An 18,281-nucleotide genomic window follows, 5' to 3' on the forward strand; every position below is an offset into this window, starting at 1 on the left:
GGTCTGAGGAGATGTTTGATGGAGAGCAAACTGAATCAGGCGGCTCTGGCTGGAGATGGTGCTCTGCTGTTTGCCATGTAAAGCTGGAGGTGTCATAGAGAATGTGTTCCAGTTAAATGGATTACAGGCTCTGTGTGAACAGCAGAAGCTGTTGCCATTGTTTGTGTTACTGTGGAGGAGCAGTGTGTGTGTGTGTGTGTGTGTTTTAGTGCGGAGGAACCGTTGGGTGTGTGGTATTGTGGAGGCAGAGGTTTCCTGTCGTCTCTCACCCAACTCTGTCAGTCGTTGCTTTGCTTTGTCTTGCTCCACTCAGCAATCTCAATTTCCTCTCTTGAGCTTGCATAGGCAGTGTTCAAGTCTTGTGCCACTGTTAGCAGAGTTCAAAGCCACAGAGGTACAGAGCAAAGAAACATGCTGTAGGCTGCCTCCCCATCTGTGTGTAAAACAACAAAACAGAAGGAAAAAAGAACCTTGTTAAAGCTGTGGTTTCAATTGCATTGTTTTGAGTACGGAAAGAAAATGGAAACAGATAAGAATGACTATACTACGCAGAAGAAGACTATTCTGACGATTAAATGATTGAATAAACATGGTTAAATAAAAAAATAGTGGATTTATAAAAATACAATCAAAGTTCAACAAGTGAAAACATAAAAGTTATAGATCACGTTTTGACTTGAGGACATCTCTGTCCACTGGTTATTCAGCAGTGCCAGTTTAAAGAACATGTAGAAATGGAACTGTCACTGTGCTTTGTAGTTAACTGGACACACTGTAATGCCCAAAAAGAATATCGTATCTCAAACAAATCTGTTTTTTTTCTTCTTCTACATAATATATTGTATGTGACTATAATGATTTGGTGTCACATTTTACACATTTAAAAATCTCTACATGGTATTGTGTGTAATACCGCAGAGTTGTAATAATACGAAAATGTTACATTTATGCTATAGTGAATATGCAGCCGGCCTTCGTATTTTCATGAAATTTCCTGTTTCCAGGACCAGGTGTTTTGAGAAAGTTTCCATGTGTAGGTTAAAACATGAGAAACATCCTGTCGTGTCGCTTCCTGCTCAACGTCAGGGAGATGCGAGTGATGGTTGAGTCTCTGCAATTCTCACCATAAGCATCACACAAGCCAAGACAGGACAACTTCATCCAATTAGGGACAATTCAGGACAAAACAACCTCAACTAAACAAAGGACGATTCAAGACAAGATAACCTAATTCAGCAAGGAACAATCCAGGTCAAAACAACACAATTTCCATTCAAGGGATAAGACAAGATTCCATAATTACAAGACACCATCCAGGACAAGACTACAAATCAACAAGACTCTAAATCAATGGCAGATATATCAAAGCCCTCCAAATGGCTTCTGATATTGCTGGTTGAGTTTGCAATACAAGGTAAATATAAAATTTCAATTTCAACTTCCAAATGATCTTCTCATGTGCGTTGTCCATCTCACACCCCCTGGGTTTCTCCCCAGCCTGTGTGAGCTGTGACCTGGGTGGCATGAGGCAGACAGTCCCTGCAACCCTGGGCGAGCCTCTGATTCTCAGCTGCACCTTTAACTGCTCAGCGGGGTTCGTACGAGGCAAGTGGAGCCAGGAGGGTGAAGACCTGGGGTGTGCAGGCTGCCACTGGACAGAAGGGCTGTTCAGTAAGTCCGGTGACTTTTGCACACTCCAACTGTCTACGCAGGTGGTGACCCGGAATGATTCCCATCACACCTACACCTGTGAAAGCTGCCAAACTGACCTGCCGGGACTCCCCTGCCGGACCGAACAGCAGGTTTCACTCAAGATCAACACATCACCGAAAGGTAAGAGATTGCGGCACTTGGGGAATTGTACCGTTGATAACACATGATAGTGTTACTGTCACAAAAGATGAGAGAAAAGAGTTGAGAGGGCCAAGTGGATCCTCCAGAATCCACCTTTTCACTAAATCACTGACTGCAATCTACTGACCAAAATGTGTCATTACTCTGTGGTGAACGTGAATGTGTTCACTTTGTTTATTACCAGGGATAGGCCTATAGTGTTAAAATAGCCTATAGTGTTAAAATAGCCTATAGTGTTAAAATAAGAGGTGGATAAACTATGATTTCTGTCATCAAGGTGAGGTGGACTGTTGGTGAATAAACTCTTTTGAGAGGTGGATAAACTCTATCTCTGCAATTTCAGGTGGATAAACTGTGTTTACTTGCATTTAGCCTCCACTACATCCCTGTTTATTACATGTGGTGCATTGTGCAAGTGAATGTGTTAGCGTTGTTCACTGTCTGGTGTTCATAGTTTCAATCTCACTAATCCATTGTATATCCTCCAGCTACCTCCTCCTCTTTATTCTCGTCCACGGCGCTAACTTCCAGTGATGGTGCAGGTGGTGATGTGGATGACACTCCATCAGGTACAGAATAATTAGAGAGAGAGTACTAGAGAGAGTCTCTAGTAATAGATAATGTATTCATTTTGATCAGTTTGATAAATGATCTTCTCTGACAGATGAGTTTCAACTGGTCAAGGTGCTGGCAGTTGTAGTTGCCTTTGTCATCGTGGTTCTACTGATTTCATATCTGTGTATCCTGAGACGCAAAAGAGGATGTGCTGGTAGGTTGTTTTATCGTTTAACTCAACAACAACACTGCTGCCAATCTCGTCTGAATGTGTGTCAAAGGCTTTTCTGATCATTTTTATCTGTGGTTTTCAGCTGGTTCAGAGAAGATTCCTGCTGGTAGGCATGACAGGTGAGTTATGACAAAAACAGATCAAAACAGCAGCAGAGGCTACTGCAAAGAAGGATTGAGCTCTGAATGTGAAAATAATGTGTCTTTTTGGCTCTCTCCAGACCAGGCTCTGATAAGGAGTACGCATCTGTGACATTCACCCACACTGGTGAGTGCAGCATGTCAGCTCACTTGTCTCACAATGTCCTGTACTACTCACACTGATACAGCAGACCAAAGCCCAGGCTAAACTAGGGCTGTGCAATTAATCAAATTAATCGATCATTCGTGATTATGACTTCCAACGATTATGAAAACAACATAATAAAAATATAATGATTATTTTGCTACATTCAGTTTCATAACAATGCACTCCTTTTGTCTTGAGTTGTCGTGTGCATTATCTTTTTACATGTTTTTTTCCTGTTGGGTTATATTTAAAATTCATTTAAATAATTGTGGTATTGATTTTTGCCATAATCGAGCAGCCCTAGGCTAAACCCAGTCCACAACTGAAGCACAAAATAGTTTTAGAAGTCTATTTTTTGAATGTACTCATCACTATCACGTCTGGTGCAGCCAGTTCCAATAGTGGAAGCTAAATGTTTCAGCAAAACGGAACGCTTCAGTTATGTGACTGGTGCAGCCTCCCTGAAACAGTGGTGGGATTATATTACCCCTCTGGCTACAGAGATACACATGTCCCGTGGTCATTATTTACAAGCACCTGCTTGTTTTTCTCTCTTCAGACTGCCAGAGCGACCATGAGGTACCGTACGCTGACATCATGATTTCCGTGCGGGGTGTGAGCACCCCAGAGCTGAGGGGCCCGCCAGGAGGGGTGGGGCCACCAGGGGGCGCCCAAGGGAACCTGAGAGCGGTGAGCAGCATCACACTCGTCTACATGGGAAACTGCTGCTAGTCCTGCACCCAGGAAATAACAGTGTGTGTGTGTGTGTGTGTGTGTGTGTGTGTGGCTGATGAAAAGCTCTATAAAAACACTACTGTACAGTTTGATTGGTTTAAATCACCTGCAAACACTTTTGTAGGAATACCAAATACACCAGATATTGTTGTCAGCATTCCAGAACAGTTAAGCTATTTGAAGTAGCATGTGCATTTGATCTGTTTATGGAGGACTCTTACCTTTCTAAGACTGCAAAATATCAATCATTAATATCTACCAGATGCCAGCGTATTGTGCTAGTGTTTGGTAGTCTAGGGCATGTACACAGGCTGGTGAACCGGGGACTTTGTATTGGGGGGCTACTGAAAACAAGAGCCAAACAGTTGGTAAAGTACTGCTCAATTTCAGCCATTATAGGAAGCATGCTTATTTGGAAAAGGAGATGTTTTCTGTACCCCTGAGATTGTATTGTCATACATAACAATGTGCTGATATGGTTTAATCTGTTTGATCATTCAAAACATTTGATTCCTAATGAAAATTTGCTTGTAATGTGGAATTGAATAAAGTATCTAAAATGTGTGTGTTGTGCGTGCGTGTGTGTGTGTGCTTGTGTGTGTATGTGTATGTGTATGTGTATGTATGTGTGTGCATGTGTGTGCGTGTGTGTGTGTGTGTGTGTGTGTGTGTGTGTGTGTGTGTGTGTGTGTGTGTGTTTCATGCTGCAGAAGTGGAGGGAGGACTCAGGGCCCGGGGCCTTACAGCATGCCTTCCGTTCGGCTGACCGTCTACACGTTCAACCCAGAGACGTGTCCAGGAAGTTGAGCAGCACCTCTGAGTATGCCGTCATCACCTACTCTACCGACGTTCTGCACTGACATCCACACCGTCATCAGTCATCACCGTCAATGCCATCATCACCTACTCTACAGACGCCCTTTGTTCACTGATATCGTGACGTCATCATCACCAACTCTACAATGCTCTGCACTGACATCCAGTCAGGCGAGCAAATCACATCCCATTCCCACCTGTCCAACTTAACAATCTGCCCTTTTTTGGTAATTGGAAAAGTGTAAAAATGTAAAATACTGTATGTGCATCCGTGTAAAGCTGCACAATTATGCCACACTGTAGCCTAATTGCCTGCATAAAGAGCATTATTTAAAAACATAGGCCTATGTTATTCTGTAACAATATATTTCACTGTAAAAGCATAAAAATAAACGTATTGTAGCGTCGGCGCATAAAGACTGTGTTAGCGTTCTCCACCGAAAGGCATGCTGGGACTCGAGGGTGAACAATCGGGGGGTTTATGTCTGTATTTCTCCTTAGTTATAAGTGTAAAGTTAGCGTCTTTAGTGTGACATGTTTCCCTTTTAGTTCTCCCTCGTGTGTGATCCTTTTTGTGTGGGGGGCTGCGACCTCCCCTGTATGTGTAGTGTGTGTGTCTTCTTGACCTGCCCTGTGTGCATTGTGATCTGGGTCTGTGTCCCTGCCCTCGTTCCTGAGTAATAAAGCTTGCTCTGAACTACTCTTGGCGTCCTGAAACCTTTGAACGCTACAGTATTAAACTTATTTTTGAATGTTTAGATACAAAAAAATAATAAAATATAGGCCTATTTCTATTTTCAATAAAATACTCAAAGCGTGAATTCTTCTCCATGCAACAAGTGACATGCTTTTTGTCCTTCATGCAGTTCCGTAGCTAAGCTTGTCAAGTTGCTATGCAACGGCTGAACACACTCACTCACACACATTACCTTGACAGCTTGGAAACATCGTGAATCTCTGAATAGCTATTAACTACCTTTTGCAGCATTAAACTGTCTGTGAGAACCATTTAAAGTCTATAAAATCAATACAGTCGTTGAAGGGTAAGAGGTACGTCCTAGTTGTTACAGTGTTTGTTTTTATTCTCTCCAGCAGCAAAGTTTGTAGGTTATGTTGTTGCCATGGAGATATCTCCTTAAGGGATAACGTTAGGACAGTTTGCCATGTTAGCTTGATAGTCATTTTTAACAAATTAGGTAGGCTACCAGGTTTCAACTCTGGTATGCCTGTGGAAACTTCAACCGACAGTGTCTGACAGAAACTTAACTGACAGTGACAGCCCCTCTGACCACTTAAAAACGCTGTCGTGACCAGAGACCCGGATAGATGCTAAGCTACGTTAGTTATCACAGGGGTGCAAGCTAAAAGTTAAAAGCTAGACAGGTATTTTCAGTTAACCCAGTCTTTGATACGTTAACGCTAGCTGCTACTCTTCTAATCTACTGAAGCCTTTTCAGCGCTGTGCTCAATCACTTCGCCGGGAGGGAGTCAGAGGAGATGTCTGTGCCTTTCTCATACACTCAACTCCGAGTGCCCCAAGGGTTCGGGGCACTCCTGGAGGGTCTAGCCCGAGAGGTGCTGAGAGATCAGCCCGAAGATATCCCCGCCTACGCGGCCAATTACTTCAGAAGTCTCCTGAAGGCTAGAGATGGTTGGTAACAAATTGGAGCAAGAACAAAAGCATTCCTTAGCTTCAGTTTTGATAGAATAGTTTGCATAGGAAAGGAGTAACAACTCACTTTATTTAGAAATTAACGTTATAGATGAATATATCGCATGCAGTGTAATACAGTATGAGAAATGATAGGCCTACAGTATGTATTCTTCTGTCTCAGATAAAGTCTAATTGTTTGAAAGCATAAAATGCACCTAATGCTTATTCTTATATATTTTTTAATTGGTCATATTTGTGAGTCATATTCTCACTCATTAATTTATTCATTAATGCATGCATGTATGCATCTGTGTGTGTGTGTGTGTGTGTGCGCCCATGTTGACTGTGCAGAGACGGGAGAGGACCCAATATCATGGGCAACCAGAGTGGAGGACATGTATAATAATAGGTACTCCCTCAAGGTGAGTCTCAGGTAGTGGGCAGCTGCAAGCAGGTGGGAAAGCCTGCTCAGGATTATGGGTAATGGTTCTTAGCTGAAAGCGACTCAGAAAACACATTACATGATCATTATAAATAATAGTTTAAAGTAAAGTCAGATAGACTACATTAAAATAACACTGATAATAGTAATGGACTGAATCATTTAACAGAATAATAACAACAGCACATGGTTATAATGATAATAACAATATACAAACCATGACTCTGTAAGGAGAATTAATTAACTAGATACAAAATAAAGAGATGAGTCTTGAAACGCTTTCTGAAAACCCCAAAGCTAAGTGGGCAGATGAGCCTGACAGCACGGGAACCAGACTGCCTGGTCTCCTGCAGTATGATCACACACTTGCTTTGGGGAGAGTATATTGTTTTGGTCAGGTTTGGCACTAATGGTATGTTATTAAAACATCTATTCAAAATGAGTAGTCATCCACATTGTCTTGATTTTGTGTTTAGAATATCAGGCTAAGATTAAAACGAGCATTTTAAAGTAGGCCTATTATTGCAATGCTGATATTTGTTCTGTCCTCTCGCAACAGGCCCCTTTACATCAGGATCCCACAGCTGCCAGGGCCCTGTTGGAGTGAGTGCCATTCTGTCTCACACTAAACCTTCCTGCTGAGAGAGAGAGAGAGAAAGAGAGAGAGAGAGAGAGAGAGAGAGAGAGAGAGAGAAAGAGAGAGAGAGAGAGAGCTGCAGCTATTCTGACAGTAGTTAGAGAAGCAGCAGAGAGGAACAACCCAGCAGTCATCACCATCATCTCTGACCACCACATTAACATTAGTAAACACTTACATATAATTTACAACACATAATAATAATAATTATAATAATAATAATAATAATAATAAAATGTCTTTATATAGACAGCCTACATGCCTCTAGTATGTGTGTAAAAATGTTCTCTTCAGGTCTGGTCTCATAGTGATGATATGTCCTAGGCCATATAATGGTTGCAGAAAACAGTGGCATAAATGTTCAATGACGAAGGATGGTATTACAGAATGCCAGGGCAAGCTATCAAACACAAACAGGGCTGTGCTACCCTGTACCTGTGGCTGTTCTGTAAGAGAACTTGATCACAGGAGCGAGCTGAGCTGGCATGTCCATCCAGACACAATGGACTTCCTCAGAGCCCTCCGCTGGGACAGAGAGTTGGATGATATTTGACAAGGAATTTAATTAAGGCCACACTGTCACCATTCCCTGCCACGTTGCCTACAGGGAATGAAGCTTGAATTACAGCAATATTCTCCAGAGTGTTTCTGGGCATTTTCAATGAGCTCAATCGTCTCTGTGCCACTCAAGTGTGACTTGTCTGATATGTGCTTCTTACACTCGAAGTTAGGGTGAGTTTGAAAGCTGTGCTCTTCTTGGCCTAGTATGAGCAAAGCAAAGTATGTTTATGAGCACTGTATTGTTAGAGAGCAGAGCAAGGTACAGCACATGGACAATGCATCAGATAATGGTCCACTGCCTAATGTCATCGACTCTGTACCTACAGTTCTGTGATTTCACCCTGTCCATAGGAGGATAAGAAAAGATTATTAATGCCAGCTGAGAGGAAAGTTACAGCTAAACATAATGCATAAATGTGCGTGGTGATGTTTTCTGTTTTAAGGGCCGTTCACACCAGGAATGGTAACTATAAAGATAACTATAACAACTTTCTTTCTTTCTATTTGGACATATTTTTGCTCAAACCACTAGCATCCTCAGGTTTAATGTATGTTCTCTAATATGCTGACTTTAGGGACAAGCTGAAAGCTCCTGATCCTGTGGAAACCAGAGAGCCTGGAAAGAGCAGAGTCCAGCCAGCAGAGACCGGCTCCCCTGAGATCCCTGAGCCGGAGGAAGAGGTGGACCAGGACAACACGCCTCAGGGGGCCCATGTCAGTATGCCTCAGGAGCCCAGTATGGAGAAGGAAGGGACTCTGCACAGTACTCCTCAGGGAGCCTGGGAGGAGGAGGGGGCTCAGGACAGCACGGCTCAGGGACCGCTTCAGGACAACACGCTTCAGGGTCGGGGTCAGGGAGCGACTGAGCCGGGGCTGCTGTCAGAGGGCCTGGGTGGGAGTGGGGGGGTCGCTGATGTGGATGTCAGTTCAGAGGAGCTGAGGGGAGGACGGCGAGGGGGGCCTGCTGAAGAGGCTGCAGAAGGAGGAGGCTCAGAGGAGGAGGAGGTGGCCAAAGATGGAGGTGTTGAGGAGGAGGTGGTGGATGAGGAGGCCAGTATGCACACAGATGTTGATATCTGCAGGTCTGAGTTGGAGCCGTCCTCAGAGGCGTCCATCGGCGGAATCGCCAACATTGATGTGTGCGCAGAGGAGCTGGGAGGCCTGCAAGCTAACCAGGACCCCGTGTCTCAGGGAAGCGTAGACAAATACAGCTCCATGGAAGCTTCTGGAAGCCAGCTGGAGGAGAAGCAGCTTTACTCCTCAGAACAGAGCCAGACTCTGCTGGAGACACACCCTACAGGAGATGGAGACAAGCATGGGAGTGGGATCACACCAGAGGATCATGGGAGTGAGGTCAGACCTGAGGAGCAGACATGTGTGGAAAGTCAGCATGAAGACACCTCAGAGGTCAAACCGACCAAGCAAGCTGAGGCAGAGGCTGCTGACAGTAGTGAAGCATCTGATAGCCGTGAGGAGGGTGAAGGGGACAGACTTGTACCGGGAGCAGGGAGGGTTGGCGGGGCATCTGATGGGGAATCTTCCCAAGAGGGTGGTGGTGGGGACAGACTGGCACCGGGAAAGGAGGGAGGTGTTGGGAGTGGGCATGATGAGCCTGGGCATGTAGAGGGCAACAGAGAGGAGGGCAAAGGGTCAGGATCAGAGGCAGGGTCAGGGTTAGACTCAGAGTCGGATGTGGAGGAGACAGGTACAGAAAAACCTGATGCTCCTCAGGACGTGGATGGAAGCACGTCTGCAGAGGAAAGGGAAGGAAACATGACCATAACGGCAGACTCACATGGAGGTGAACTCAGAGGAGACGGTAAGGTGGAGGCAGAGGACGTGAGTAAGCCTGAGGATGATGATGATGAGGATGATGGGACAGAAACAGGTAAAGATGCCCTGACATCCACCCTACAGGATGTGTCTGAGATTGAGTCCACTCTGCCGGAGAGGAGCGATGACGAGTGTGATGTGACACCAGCCATAGATCAGCAGGGTGACCACGCAATAATCTCAGATCAGAGAGAGGAGTCTTCCGACACACTCAGCAGGTCAGAGGTCAAAGGTCATGGTGACCCTGATGCAGTGTCAGGGGTCAGTGATGAGCAGCCATTGAGCCACAGGCAGGAGTCACCTTTGGAGAAACAGCAGAGGAATCCAGAAGGATCCGATTCTGATTCTGACAGCAGCAAGTCTGAGGAAGAGAATCCAGAGGTTTTGCACCCAAACCAGCAGGACGTCACCCACCCAAAACAGCAGGATGTCTTTGCCCCAAACCAGCAGGACGTCTTTGAGCAAGCCAGAGAGGAGGAGTGTGAGCAGGAGGCCTGTGATAAGGAGCTGGATGGAGATGGCGATGAGGAGGAGCAGGAACCTCAGCAGAAGCAGAGCGTCCAGAGAGGGGGCAGTGAGGAGGGCGTGGGGTCAGGCGCAGGGTCAGACATGGACAGTGAGGACAAAGATCCTCCCGGAGCTGCTGGGGAACCCGCGCTGTCCCTCTCTGGCCTTTCACCACATCAAACCCAATCCAGCATGGATCCCGTGTCAGCTGAGGAGCGCTCAGATCAGACAGCTGAGGACATGAAGGCTTCTGATGCAGGACAGGACAAGAGCCCACACGCCCAGTCAGGAGACAACCAAGTTGACGCACAGGAGGAAAACAAAGGTGACCCCAAGGTAATGTTTCCTCATGTTGATTGAATGAATATGAGGACAGCATTTTTAAAACACTTATATTACCCTATGATTGCCCATGCATGCCCAGGGAGAGGGAAATAAGTGGGCACATTTGTAGTGCTTCACATTACATCACTTCATGTAGTTTCCTACCAATCCTACGTTCAGAAAGGCCCAGCTTAGGACAAGTTGTGTAAGATATTACTGGTTAGATCATTTCTAAATGTAAATCTCCCTTACATTTGACCAGACGTAAAACACATGTCAGAGGTATTGACAACCAACTGGTATCAATCTGAACATGTGTTCAGAAAGAGCAATGAGTTAGATAATGAAACACTGTGGAAGACCTGTGCTCTTGTTTCCTTAAAAATGAGATCAAGGACGAGTCGTGATCATCAGCTTGGGTCGGCTGGCCCACCTCGCCTCTGCCTCTGAGGGACACTGAGTGAATGCTTCCCCAAAATAGTTTGCTTTCTCCACAACTCAGTGTGCCGGTGTCAGATGCATTTTGGATATTTAGTTATAGAAGAAATATTCTCTAGCGTGTCTGAATGGTTACCCTCAGTCTTGCAATGTCCTGGTGTGGCCTATCATCTAGCCCACACATTTTCATACCATACATGACGAGAATCTATGCAGTGTCCAACAGACACAGAATGCATCAAGAGAGGACTGTAAACTAGTTACACAAAATATTCCAGATTATATTTTGGTGTCAGTCATTTACAGTTTGTGTTAAATATTATAATTTATTTCTAATCTCTACTATCATTAGTTTTTTTGGTTGTATATCGGAAACAAAGATAATGAGATGCTTGAGTCAGAGAAGTTGAAGTGTTTACTATGGCTCTAAAGTACATGACAGTGTAGAGGTTTATTTTCTCTTCTCTTATGTTCTCTTTTGAATGTATGAAGATATTTCTGTGTTTCCAAATGCAAATATCAGTGTAGAATAGCAACCCTCACATGCTTGTGTGAATTGCTTGTTTTGTAGAATTCTTTCATATGGAACACTCCTCAACATGTTTACTTTCTCAGAGAGAAGTTAGATAACCGTAGCATAACCGCAGGTGTATTTCGAGAAAGATCATATTTCATAACTGAGGGGGAATTTGGCAAAACATACTGCATGCTACAAAAATGTCACATTTTGCAGTGGCACCAAAATGTCATGAAAAATGTTCTATATGAAATATTTGTGGCAAGGGAGGTAGGAGGAAGACGGATTTGTAAGAGCGTTTCCATGGAAACATATGCTTGTGCTCGATCCCTCCTTTTCTTGCTGTGGTGCGAGACGACCGGGGATTAAAAGACACGTGGTGGTTGGGATTAATGCCTTCACCTCTGCAGTAAGAAGTCCCTCTTCAGCCCCCAGTGATGGCACGGGAGTCCCTAGCCATCTCTAGTTCAGCCTGAGGTAGATAGTTTGAGTCTTTAATGTCCCCAGGGGGTAAATACTGAGCAGCAATACTGAGTGGAAAGTCATGCATTTCGGATCACTTGAAAGAGAAACAGTCGTCATCCCAGAATCACACCAGAATTGTGCCAGTTCAGAAGGAGAGCTTTGTCGAGTCAGAAGCAGAGTTGTGTCGGGATTGTGCCAGTTCAGAAGGAGAGCTGTGTTGGGTCAGGAGCAGGGCTGTGTCAGGATTGTGCCAGTTCAGCATCAGCTGTGTGGGTTCTGTGTGTGGGTGCGGTGCAGATACACCAGAGCCAGAGAACTGGGGGAGGTATGTGGTGGTTTAAGGGGGGTGAGAAGCTGCAATGGTTTAATAGTGTATATCCGGGGTTTTCAACTGATTGTTGACCAGGGACCACCATTCTGACTAATTACGCAACCCCAGGACCACCACTGAATAAAAATACTGATTCCCACATTGAAACTACATTTTCCGAATCCATGATCACGAACCAATAGCAAAGTCTGCGGACCACTGGTTGAAAACCCTTGGTGTATAGTGAAGCCTCCCAGGCCTGGAACCAAACAGGAATGTGGTCACATTATAATGTTCATCTGCACACTCACTCTCTTCATTAACATTCCACAATTTAGTAAAATGTCTGAGCTCCTCCCAGCCCCCCCCCTGCTCGCTTATATGAGCGTCTCTCTCTCTCCTCCCTCCTGCAATGTAGGTCATTTTAATGTGACCTATATCAAATGTCTTGTCCAATGACTTTATCCACTTCGGGAGAATCAGGGGAATTTGCTGCTATTCTGAGGCACCTTATTCACGGCCTTCATCAATCTCTGGCTGTGCTGTAAAGTCACCTCCGCTTTGAGATTCCGCTGAGCTGAATGAAAAAAAAAAACGCCTCAATAGCAGCAGCATGACTGTAAAGAGCAGCGAGCTGGACTGTAAGTTTTTGTTAATCGTGGTTTTGGGACCATCATTGGTTGACCAGATAAAAACATGAAAAATACTATTACTAAAAATATAAAGAATTTAGATAAAAGATATATTAATTAAATTAAACTCGGCTCTAAGGTGCGTCGGCCCACCGGGAAAATGCCCGGTAGGCCTATGCCAGATGGCCTGTCCAGCCAGGTATACTCATAGAGCAAGACAAGTTAATTCATATGGAAGCCAGATTTGTTTATTGCATTTGCACTGCATTATTCATTTAGCTGGCGCTTTTGTTCAAAGTAATATTTTGTTCGAAACAATATGCAGGCTAAATTGTTGGAAACACCCAGTGTGCGCTGGCACAAATTAGCATATTAGCCAGCGCTCCACTATATAGCGCCCGCATATCTGATTAGTTTTCAGGCACGATGCATCAGGTGTGATGGGCTTCATATGCTGTTGTTTTGTTCTTAAGAAGTGATGAATCAGTGCTCTGGGCTGGAACGAGAGACGGCAGAGGCATGCGGGCGTTATCCAGATTGATTTGTGCTGTAGCGGGTCCCTGTGCGCGGCGCCTCGCCTGCCCGGAGACTCCGTGTGGAGGCGGTGCGCCCTAGCTCTTCGCAGCGCTGTCTCTGTCTGATAAACGGCGCTCCTGGATCATCTGTTGTTTGATGTATTGTAATAATAACCACAGCACCACCAGAGCTGTTTGCCTTTGTCATGTTATTTTGTTAATTTTAGCAGCCGTTTGTTTGAGCGCTTGGGAGATACAGCTGCGTTTGGCTATTGGCCTTGTTTAACAATTGTGTAACTCTTTTCTTTTAGTTATTACTTGTTGTCAAATGTTCTCTTGTATCTTTTTATTTGTGTTGGCTAATTTATGTTGGTAATTGAGTTTGTTGACAAATAATCAACAAGTTAGGCTACTCATTGCCTAATTGCGCGCACAGAGGCCATACATATTTCCATCATTTTAAATCACACTTTGCCATTCGATTTCATTTAATTGATGGCTCGAATTGAACTGGGCAATGACAATGATTAGTTGTTAACAGTTGTGATCCACAAATACAATCAGGTCATCTCTCTCTCTCTTTCTCTCTCTCTCTCTCTCTCTCTCTCGCTCACTCACTCGTTCTCTCTCTCCTTCTCATGCGCGCTGCAGTCGCGCTAGTTTGCGAGAGAGTGAGATTCATTTGTGTTGAGGACAGTCTCGCGAATGTCGTTTTTCTTGTGATCAAGGACAGTAAGCTCTATCCGTGCCGATACCCTGACGCGCATACCTGCCAGGTGTGGAATCATGGACTGTCACATCGTAAGTAGTACCGCTTTTGATCCCGCATTTAAAACTTTTTTTTCCCAAAGGCGCGACTGAGCGTATGATAAGATACCTTTTAAAACTCGCTTGGTTTTTAGTTCTTCCACCGTTTCCCATGCTTTGGCGACAAATAATCCAGTGTATTACTTTTACTTTTCTATTATTAGTTTTGTTTTCCACGTGATTTTATCCAAATCAGCTCTATGCTCTGGGATTGGACACCTACTGTATTTAGGGGAAATGGATGTGAAATGCTTAACCTCTTATATAGTTGAAAGAATAATAGGCCAAACATGCATGTTGTCCTTAATAATGTAAACCAGCATCAACATAATTTGCACATTTCTCTCCATGCTATCCATAGTTATACATTAGAAGAGTTATTTGTAGTTAGATCAGAAGAGCACCAGAGAGGGGGCTACCTTCCAGTGTAGCTGTGCCACAGCTGTGGCTAGGCAGTGGTCAGCGAGCCTCGAACTTTGTGTGTGTGGGTGTGTGGATCTGTGGGAGCGGGAGCTGTGGTTCGTTCCAGGGTGACATCTCTGAGCCTCCTCTGGGGCCGTGGGATGACCGTATGGGGAGAGGGGAGGAGAGGATAGGCACAGGGCAGGTGTGTGTGTGTGTGTGTGTGTGTGTGTGTGTGTGTGTGTGTGTGCGTGTGTCCGGGAGATAACGGCGTGTGGGCACAGCTCTAAGCAGTGCCAGCTGAAACAAACACATTTGTGCTGTTCTGCAGTGGGTGGTCACACTCCCACTCCAGAGGGGGGTTTCAGAGTGGACATACTTGTATTGCTGCTCACAGCTGCTAATACACACACACACACACACACACACACACACACACACACACATACCCACCAACCCACACACATATCACTGTCGCCTCCACTAACTCACACATGCAAGTGTCTTCCCTTTCCAGGCGACTTTGGGATGAGTGCATGCAAGGGCCAGAGCAGCTGCATTTTGGGAGGCAACACTTAGGGAAGTAGACAGAATGTGTGTATGGGTGTGAAAGAGAGAGAGACAGAAAGTGTGTGTGTCAACGGTGCGTGTGTGAGAAAGAGAGAGAGCATGAATGTGTGTAGGAGAGAGTGAGAGAAAAAGAGAGAAAGACAGTGTGTGTGTGTGTTCGGCTTAGTTTTTTTCTGGTGTCTGGTTCTGGCAGCCAGGTGTGTGTGATCTGGTGACAGGTGGAGGCACTGACAGGTAGAGCGGAGGCGGAGTGCCCACGCATGTCCTGAAAGCAGCAGCTTACTCCGTCAGGGGCTCACTCCACTCCTTCTGCTCATTAATGCCACTGGCAGATCCCAGCACTGGTGCCTCATGGGAACTCACGGGAACTCATTAACTCAATAACATTTACACTTGCATGTATTCATTTAGCAGACGCTTTCATCCAAAGTGACATTGCAGAGGAGGAGGACCTTAGGTAGGAAATAATACTACATCAGTCCGTCCTATTACCACAGGATGAGAGTGCAGACGTTTTGAGTACTAGTCAAAGTGTCCTCAGCTTCCTGTGGCAGAGGCAATGGTGCCTCATGGGAGCTGGAGGTGGCTTGTTTTGCCTGCCCTAGACTGATGAATGGCACAGATCTGGTGATCAGTGTTACGGTTATTGTTAGATTGGCACAAGGTGTGCAGCCAGCTCCAGCGTGATTAGTTGTTTGGTTGATTTATTGTTTGGTTAATGTATTGATTGACTCTGCTGACAGGATTGTGGGCAATTGTAGGATGATTGATTGATAGATTGATTGATTGATTGATTGATTGATTGATTGATTGATTGATTAACAGGAGGATTGCGGCCAGCCTCAGGATGAGGAGGACATCCTGGACATTCCACTGGATGACCCTGAGGCCAACCGCGCTGCCGCCAAGATACAGGCCGGCTTCCGAGGTCACATGACTAGGAAGAAGATGAAGGATGACAAGCCAGAGGAAGTGAGCAGCAGCGGAGAGGCTCTCAATGGTAACCAGGGCAACGCAGGTCAGTACCCGCCAACATCTAGAAGCCTGTCCCTGTCAGAACCTAGGTTATTACCCACACAGCAGAAGGTTCCACAGAATACAAACAAAGCAGAAAAAAATATGTCTTTATTCATTTCGTCTACATTTATTCATCTTCATTAAAGTGCTCAAAGTATTTATAGAAGAAGTTATATATTAGAGATATCTTTCTGATCATTTAATTACATAGAACCTGAGTTTAGAGTGATTCTAATTGGAAAGTCCTTGAAGACTGAAGCAAATGTGAAAAACATCCTCCTACAATCGACTTTCAGCTCTTCTTTTTTTCATGGATGTGGGTGGATGTTGTGGATTGAATTTCACTGAATTTTAACTTTGAGCCTAACCGCCAAAATAACACAATAACATTCACACACTTCATTTCTTCTAATATTTTTCTAATAGCTTGTCATTTAGCACACATAAATGAAGAGGAACCAAAGGAACAGACTCCTTAAATGGCTTGCATGTATATTAAGTGTAATCATATCCTAATGGCTTAATTTAGCATTCCAGTTGATGTGCTGCGCGCTCAGAGCTTTGATGTAATTACCCTTGAAGTCTTCCACCATCTCACTTATTTATGATCAGCGTCTTCATAACCACACAGTACAGCGCCGCTTGCACATGCCATTCACCACAGAGCATCTGTCCTTAAGCAGAGAGCATGAAGCTCTGATGAAGCTCTGATGAAGCTCTGCTGGCCATAATGAAGCACTGATGAAGCACTGATGAAGCCCTGATGAAGCCCTGATGAAGCACTGATGAAGCTCTGATGAAGCCCTGATGAAGCACTGATGAAGCTCTGATGAAGCACTGATGAAGCTCTGATGAAGCTCTGATGAAGCTCTGAAGAAGCCCTGATGGCCCTGCCCGATAAACCGCAGCGGATCCTCCTCAGTAAAATCTGACTTCCCCAGCGGGAGGAGCCAGCCTCGAAGAGGCTCATCAGGACGGTCCCTACAGCACTGGCCACCTCTGGCTCGTTTCCTTTTTCTTCTGTTTGCTTCTGTTTGTTCTGTGGGAACAGCAGTTGCAGCAGGTTTGAATGCATCACATCAGTTCAGTCAGAATGACCCAGAAGGCCAGCCCAGGGTGGGGCGAGTCTCACAGGGCGGCCATTTTGACGTCAGGTGGAAAGTGGGGCAAGAATGGAGACTGACCTTCTCCCTGTGTGAGCTTTATGAGGCCTACATTAGTGTTTGTTCTTACACACACACACAGATACACACACACACTGACACCATACCCCCTCCTGCATTACCATTGGCCAGCTGGTTGCCCCACCCGCCGCTGCATTCTCTCCTGAACAGCATCAACCCAGTTTCTGGTTCCTGGTTGCTAAGTGCTTATGGATGGAGGGTTTATTTTTAAACACAGGTGCATCTCTCTCTCTCTCTCTCTCTCTCTCTCTCTCTCACCGAGACAAAAGGATGTGTTCCATCTCAGACGCACAGTGGACCAAAAAAGACATCGGCGTCCAGGCAGCCTAATTTATAGAGGAGAGCAGGACAGCTGTAACGAATGAGCACAAGCCCTGTAGAGAGACAGAGACAGAGAGAGAGAGAGAACGAGAGAGAGCAAGCCTTACACATGACACACACAATGGTGATATGCACAGCATCAAGTGTTCTTATTGGATGATCTCTTGTCACAATGTCCATGATGTCCAATGGGCATGTGACATTTATTTCTCCATGTTAGTTTCTTAGGTGAGAAAAAACAAAAGTATGTTTGTAGAGATAGTTAGTCAGTCATTTCCATTTTACTTCATCAGTACTCTTATCAGTGTCTTTGTTTAATACATAGCCTCCTGACTATGTACTGCACTAACAAGACACAAAGGAACTTTACAAAAATGTATATACAAATGTAAATTAAATAAACCAGATCCTAAACCAGTAAACACATAAGCAGCTCAGCTCCACCTGTAAAGATGTGCTAATCTCCTCTCGTTTGTTGAAAGTTTGTTTCAGTTGTTTGTTATTTCTGAACACCAAACTGGGGCAGCCTGTGGCCCCCTGGGGTGGGGTGTGATCAGTCCAGATCTATTGCCTCTGCTGAGCCTGTACATCTCCTCTGCTCTTCTCTTACCCCAGGGGCGTCGGAAGGGGCAGACACAGAAGACACATCGGTACCTGAGCAGTGA

At 45.0% G+C, this 18,281-nt stretch overlaps 2 protein-coding genes across 2 annotated transcripts; both read left to right on the forward strand.

Moving 5' to 3' along the window:
- The first annotated feature begins 1,086 nt into the window (after nt 1-1,086).
- Nucleotides 1,087-5,180, forward strand: LOC143131650 (uncharacterized). The gene is made up of 8 exons (XM_076291273.1): nt 1,087-1,414; nt 1,498-1,833; nt 2,343-2,423; nt 2,519-2,623; nt 2,724-2,760; nt 2,862-2,908; nt 3,489-3,619; nt 4,375-5,180. Exons 1-8 carry the CDS (start codon nt 1,351-1,353, stop codon nt 4,522-4,524), a joined length of 951 nt encoding a protein of 316 aa, XP_076147388.1. The 5' UTR covers nt 1,087-1,350; the 3' UTR covers nt 4,525-5,180.
- Nucleotides 5,181-14,101: 8,921 nt separating this feature from the next.
- nrgnb (neurogranin (protein kinase C substrate, RC3) b) lies at nt 14,102-18,281 on the forward strand. The gene is made up of 3 exons (XM_076291275.1): nt 14,102-14,116; nt 15,920-16,112; nt 18,232-18,281. Exons 1-3 carry the CDS (start codon nt 14,102-14,104, stop codon nt 18,279-18,281), a joined length of 258 nt encoding a protein of 85 aa, XP_076147390.1.

Source organism: Alosa pseudoharengus, unplaced genomic scaffold (assembly GCF_046254945.1).
Source record: "Alosa pseudoharengus isolate Yale_2024_CS ecotype anadromous, Long Island Sound unplaced genomic scaffold, YU_APseudo_1.1 YU_APseudo_1.1_scf_18, whole genome shotgun sequence".
NCBI classification, from domain to species: domain Eukaryota; kingdom Metazoa; phylum Chordata; class Actinopteri; order Clupeiformes; family Clupeidae; genus Alosa; species Alosa pseudoharengus.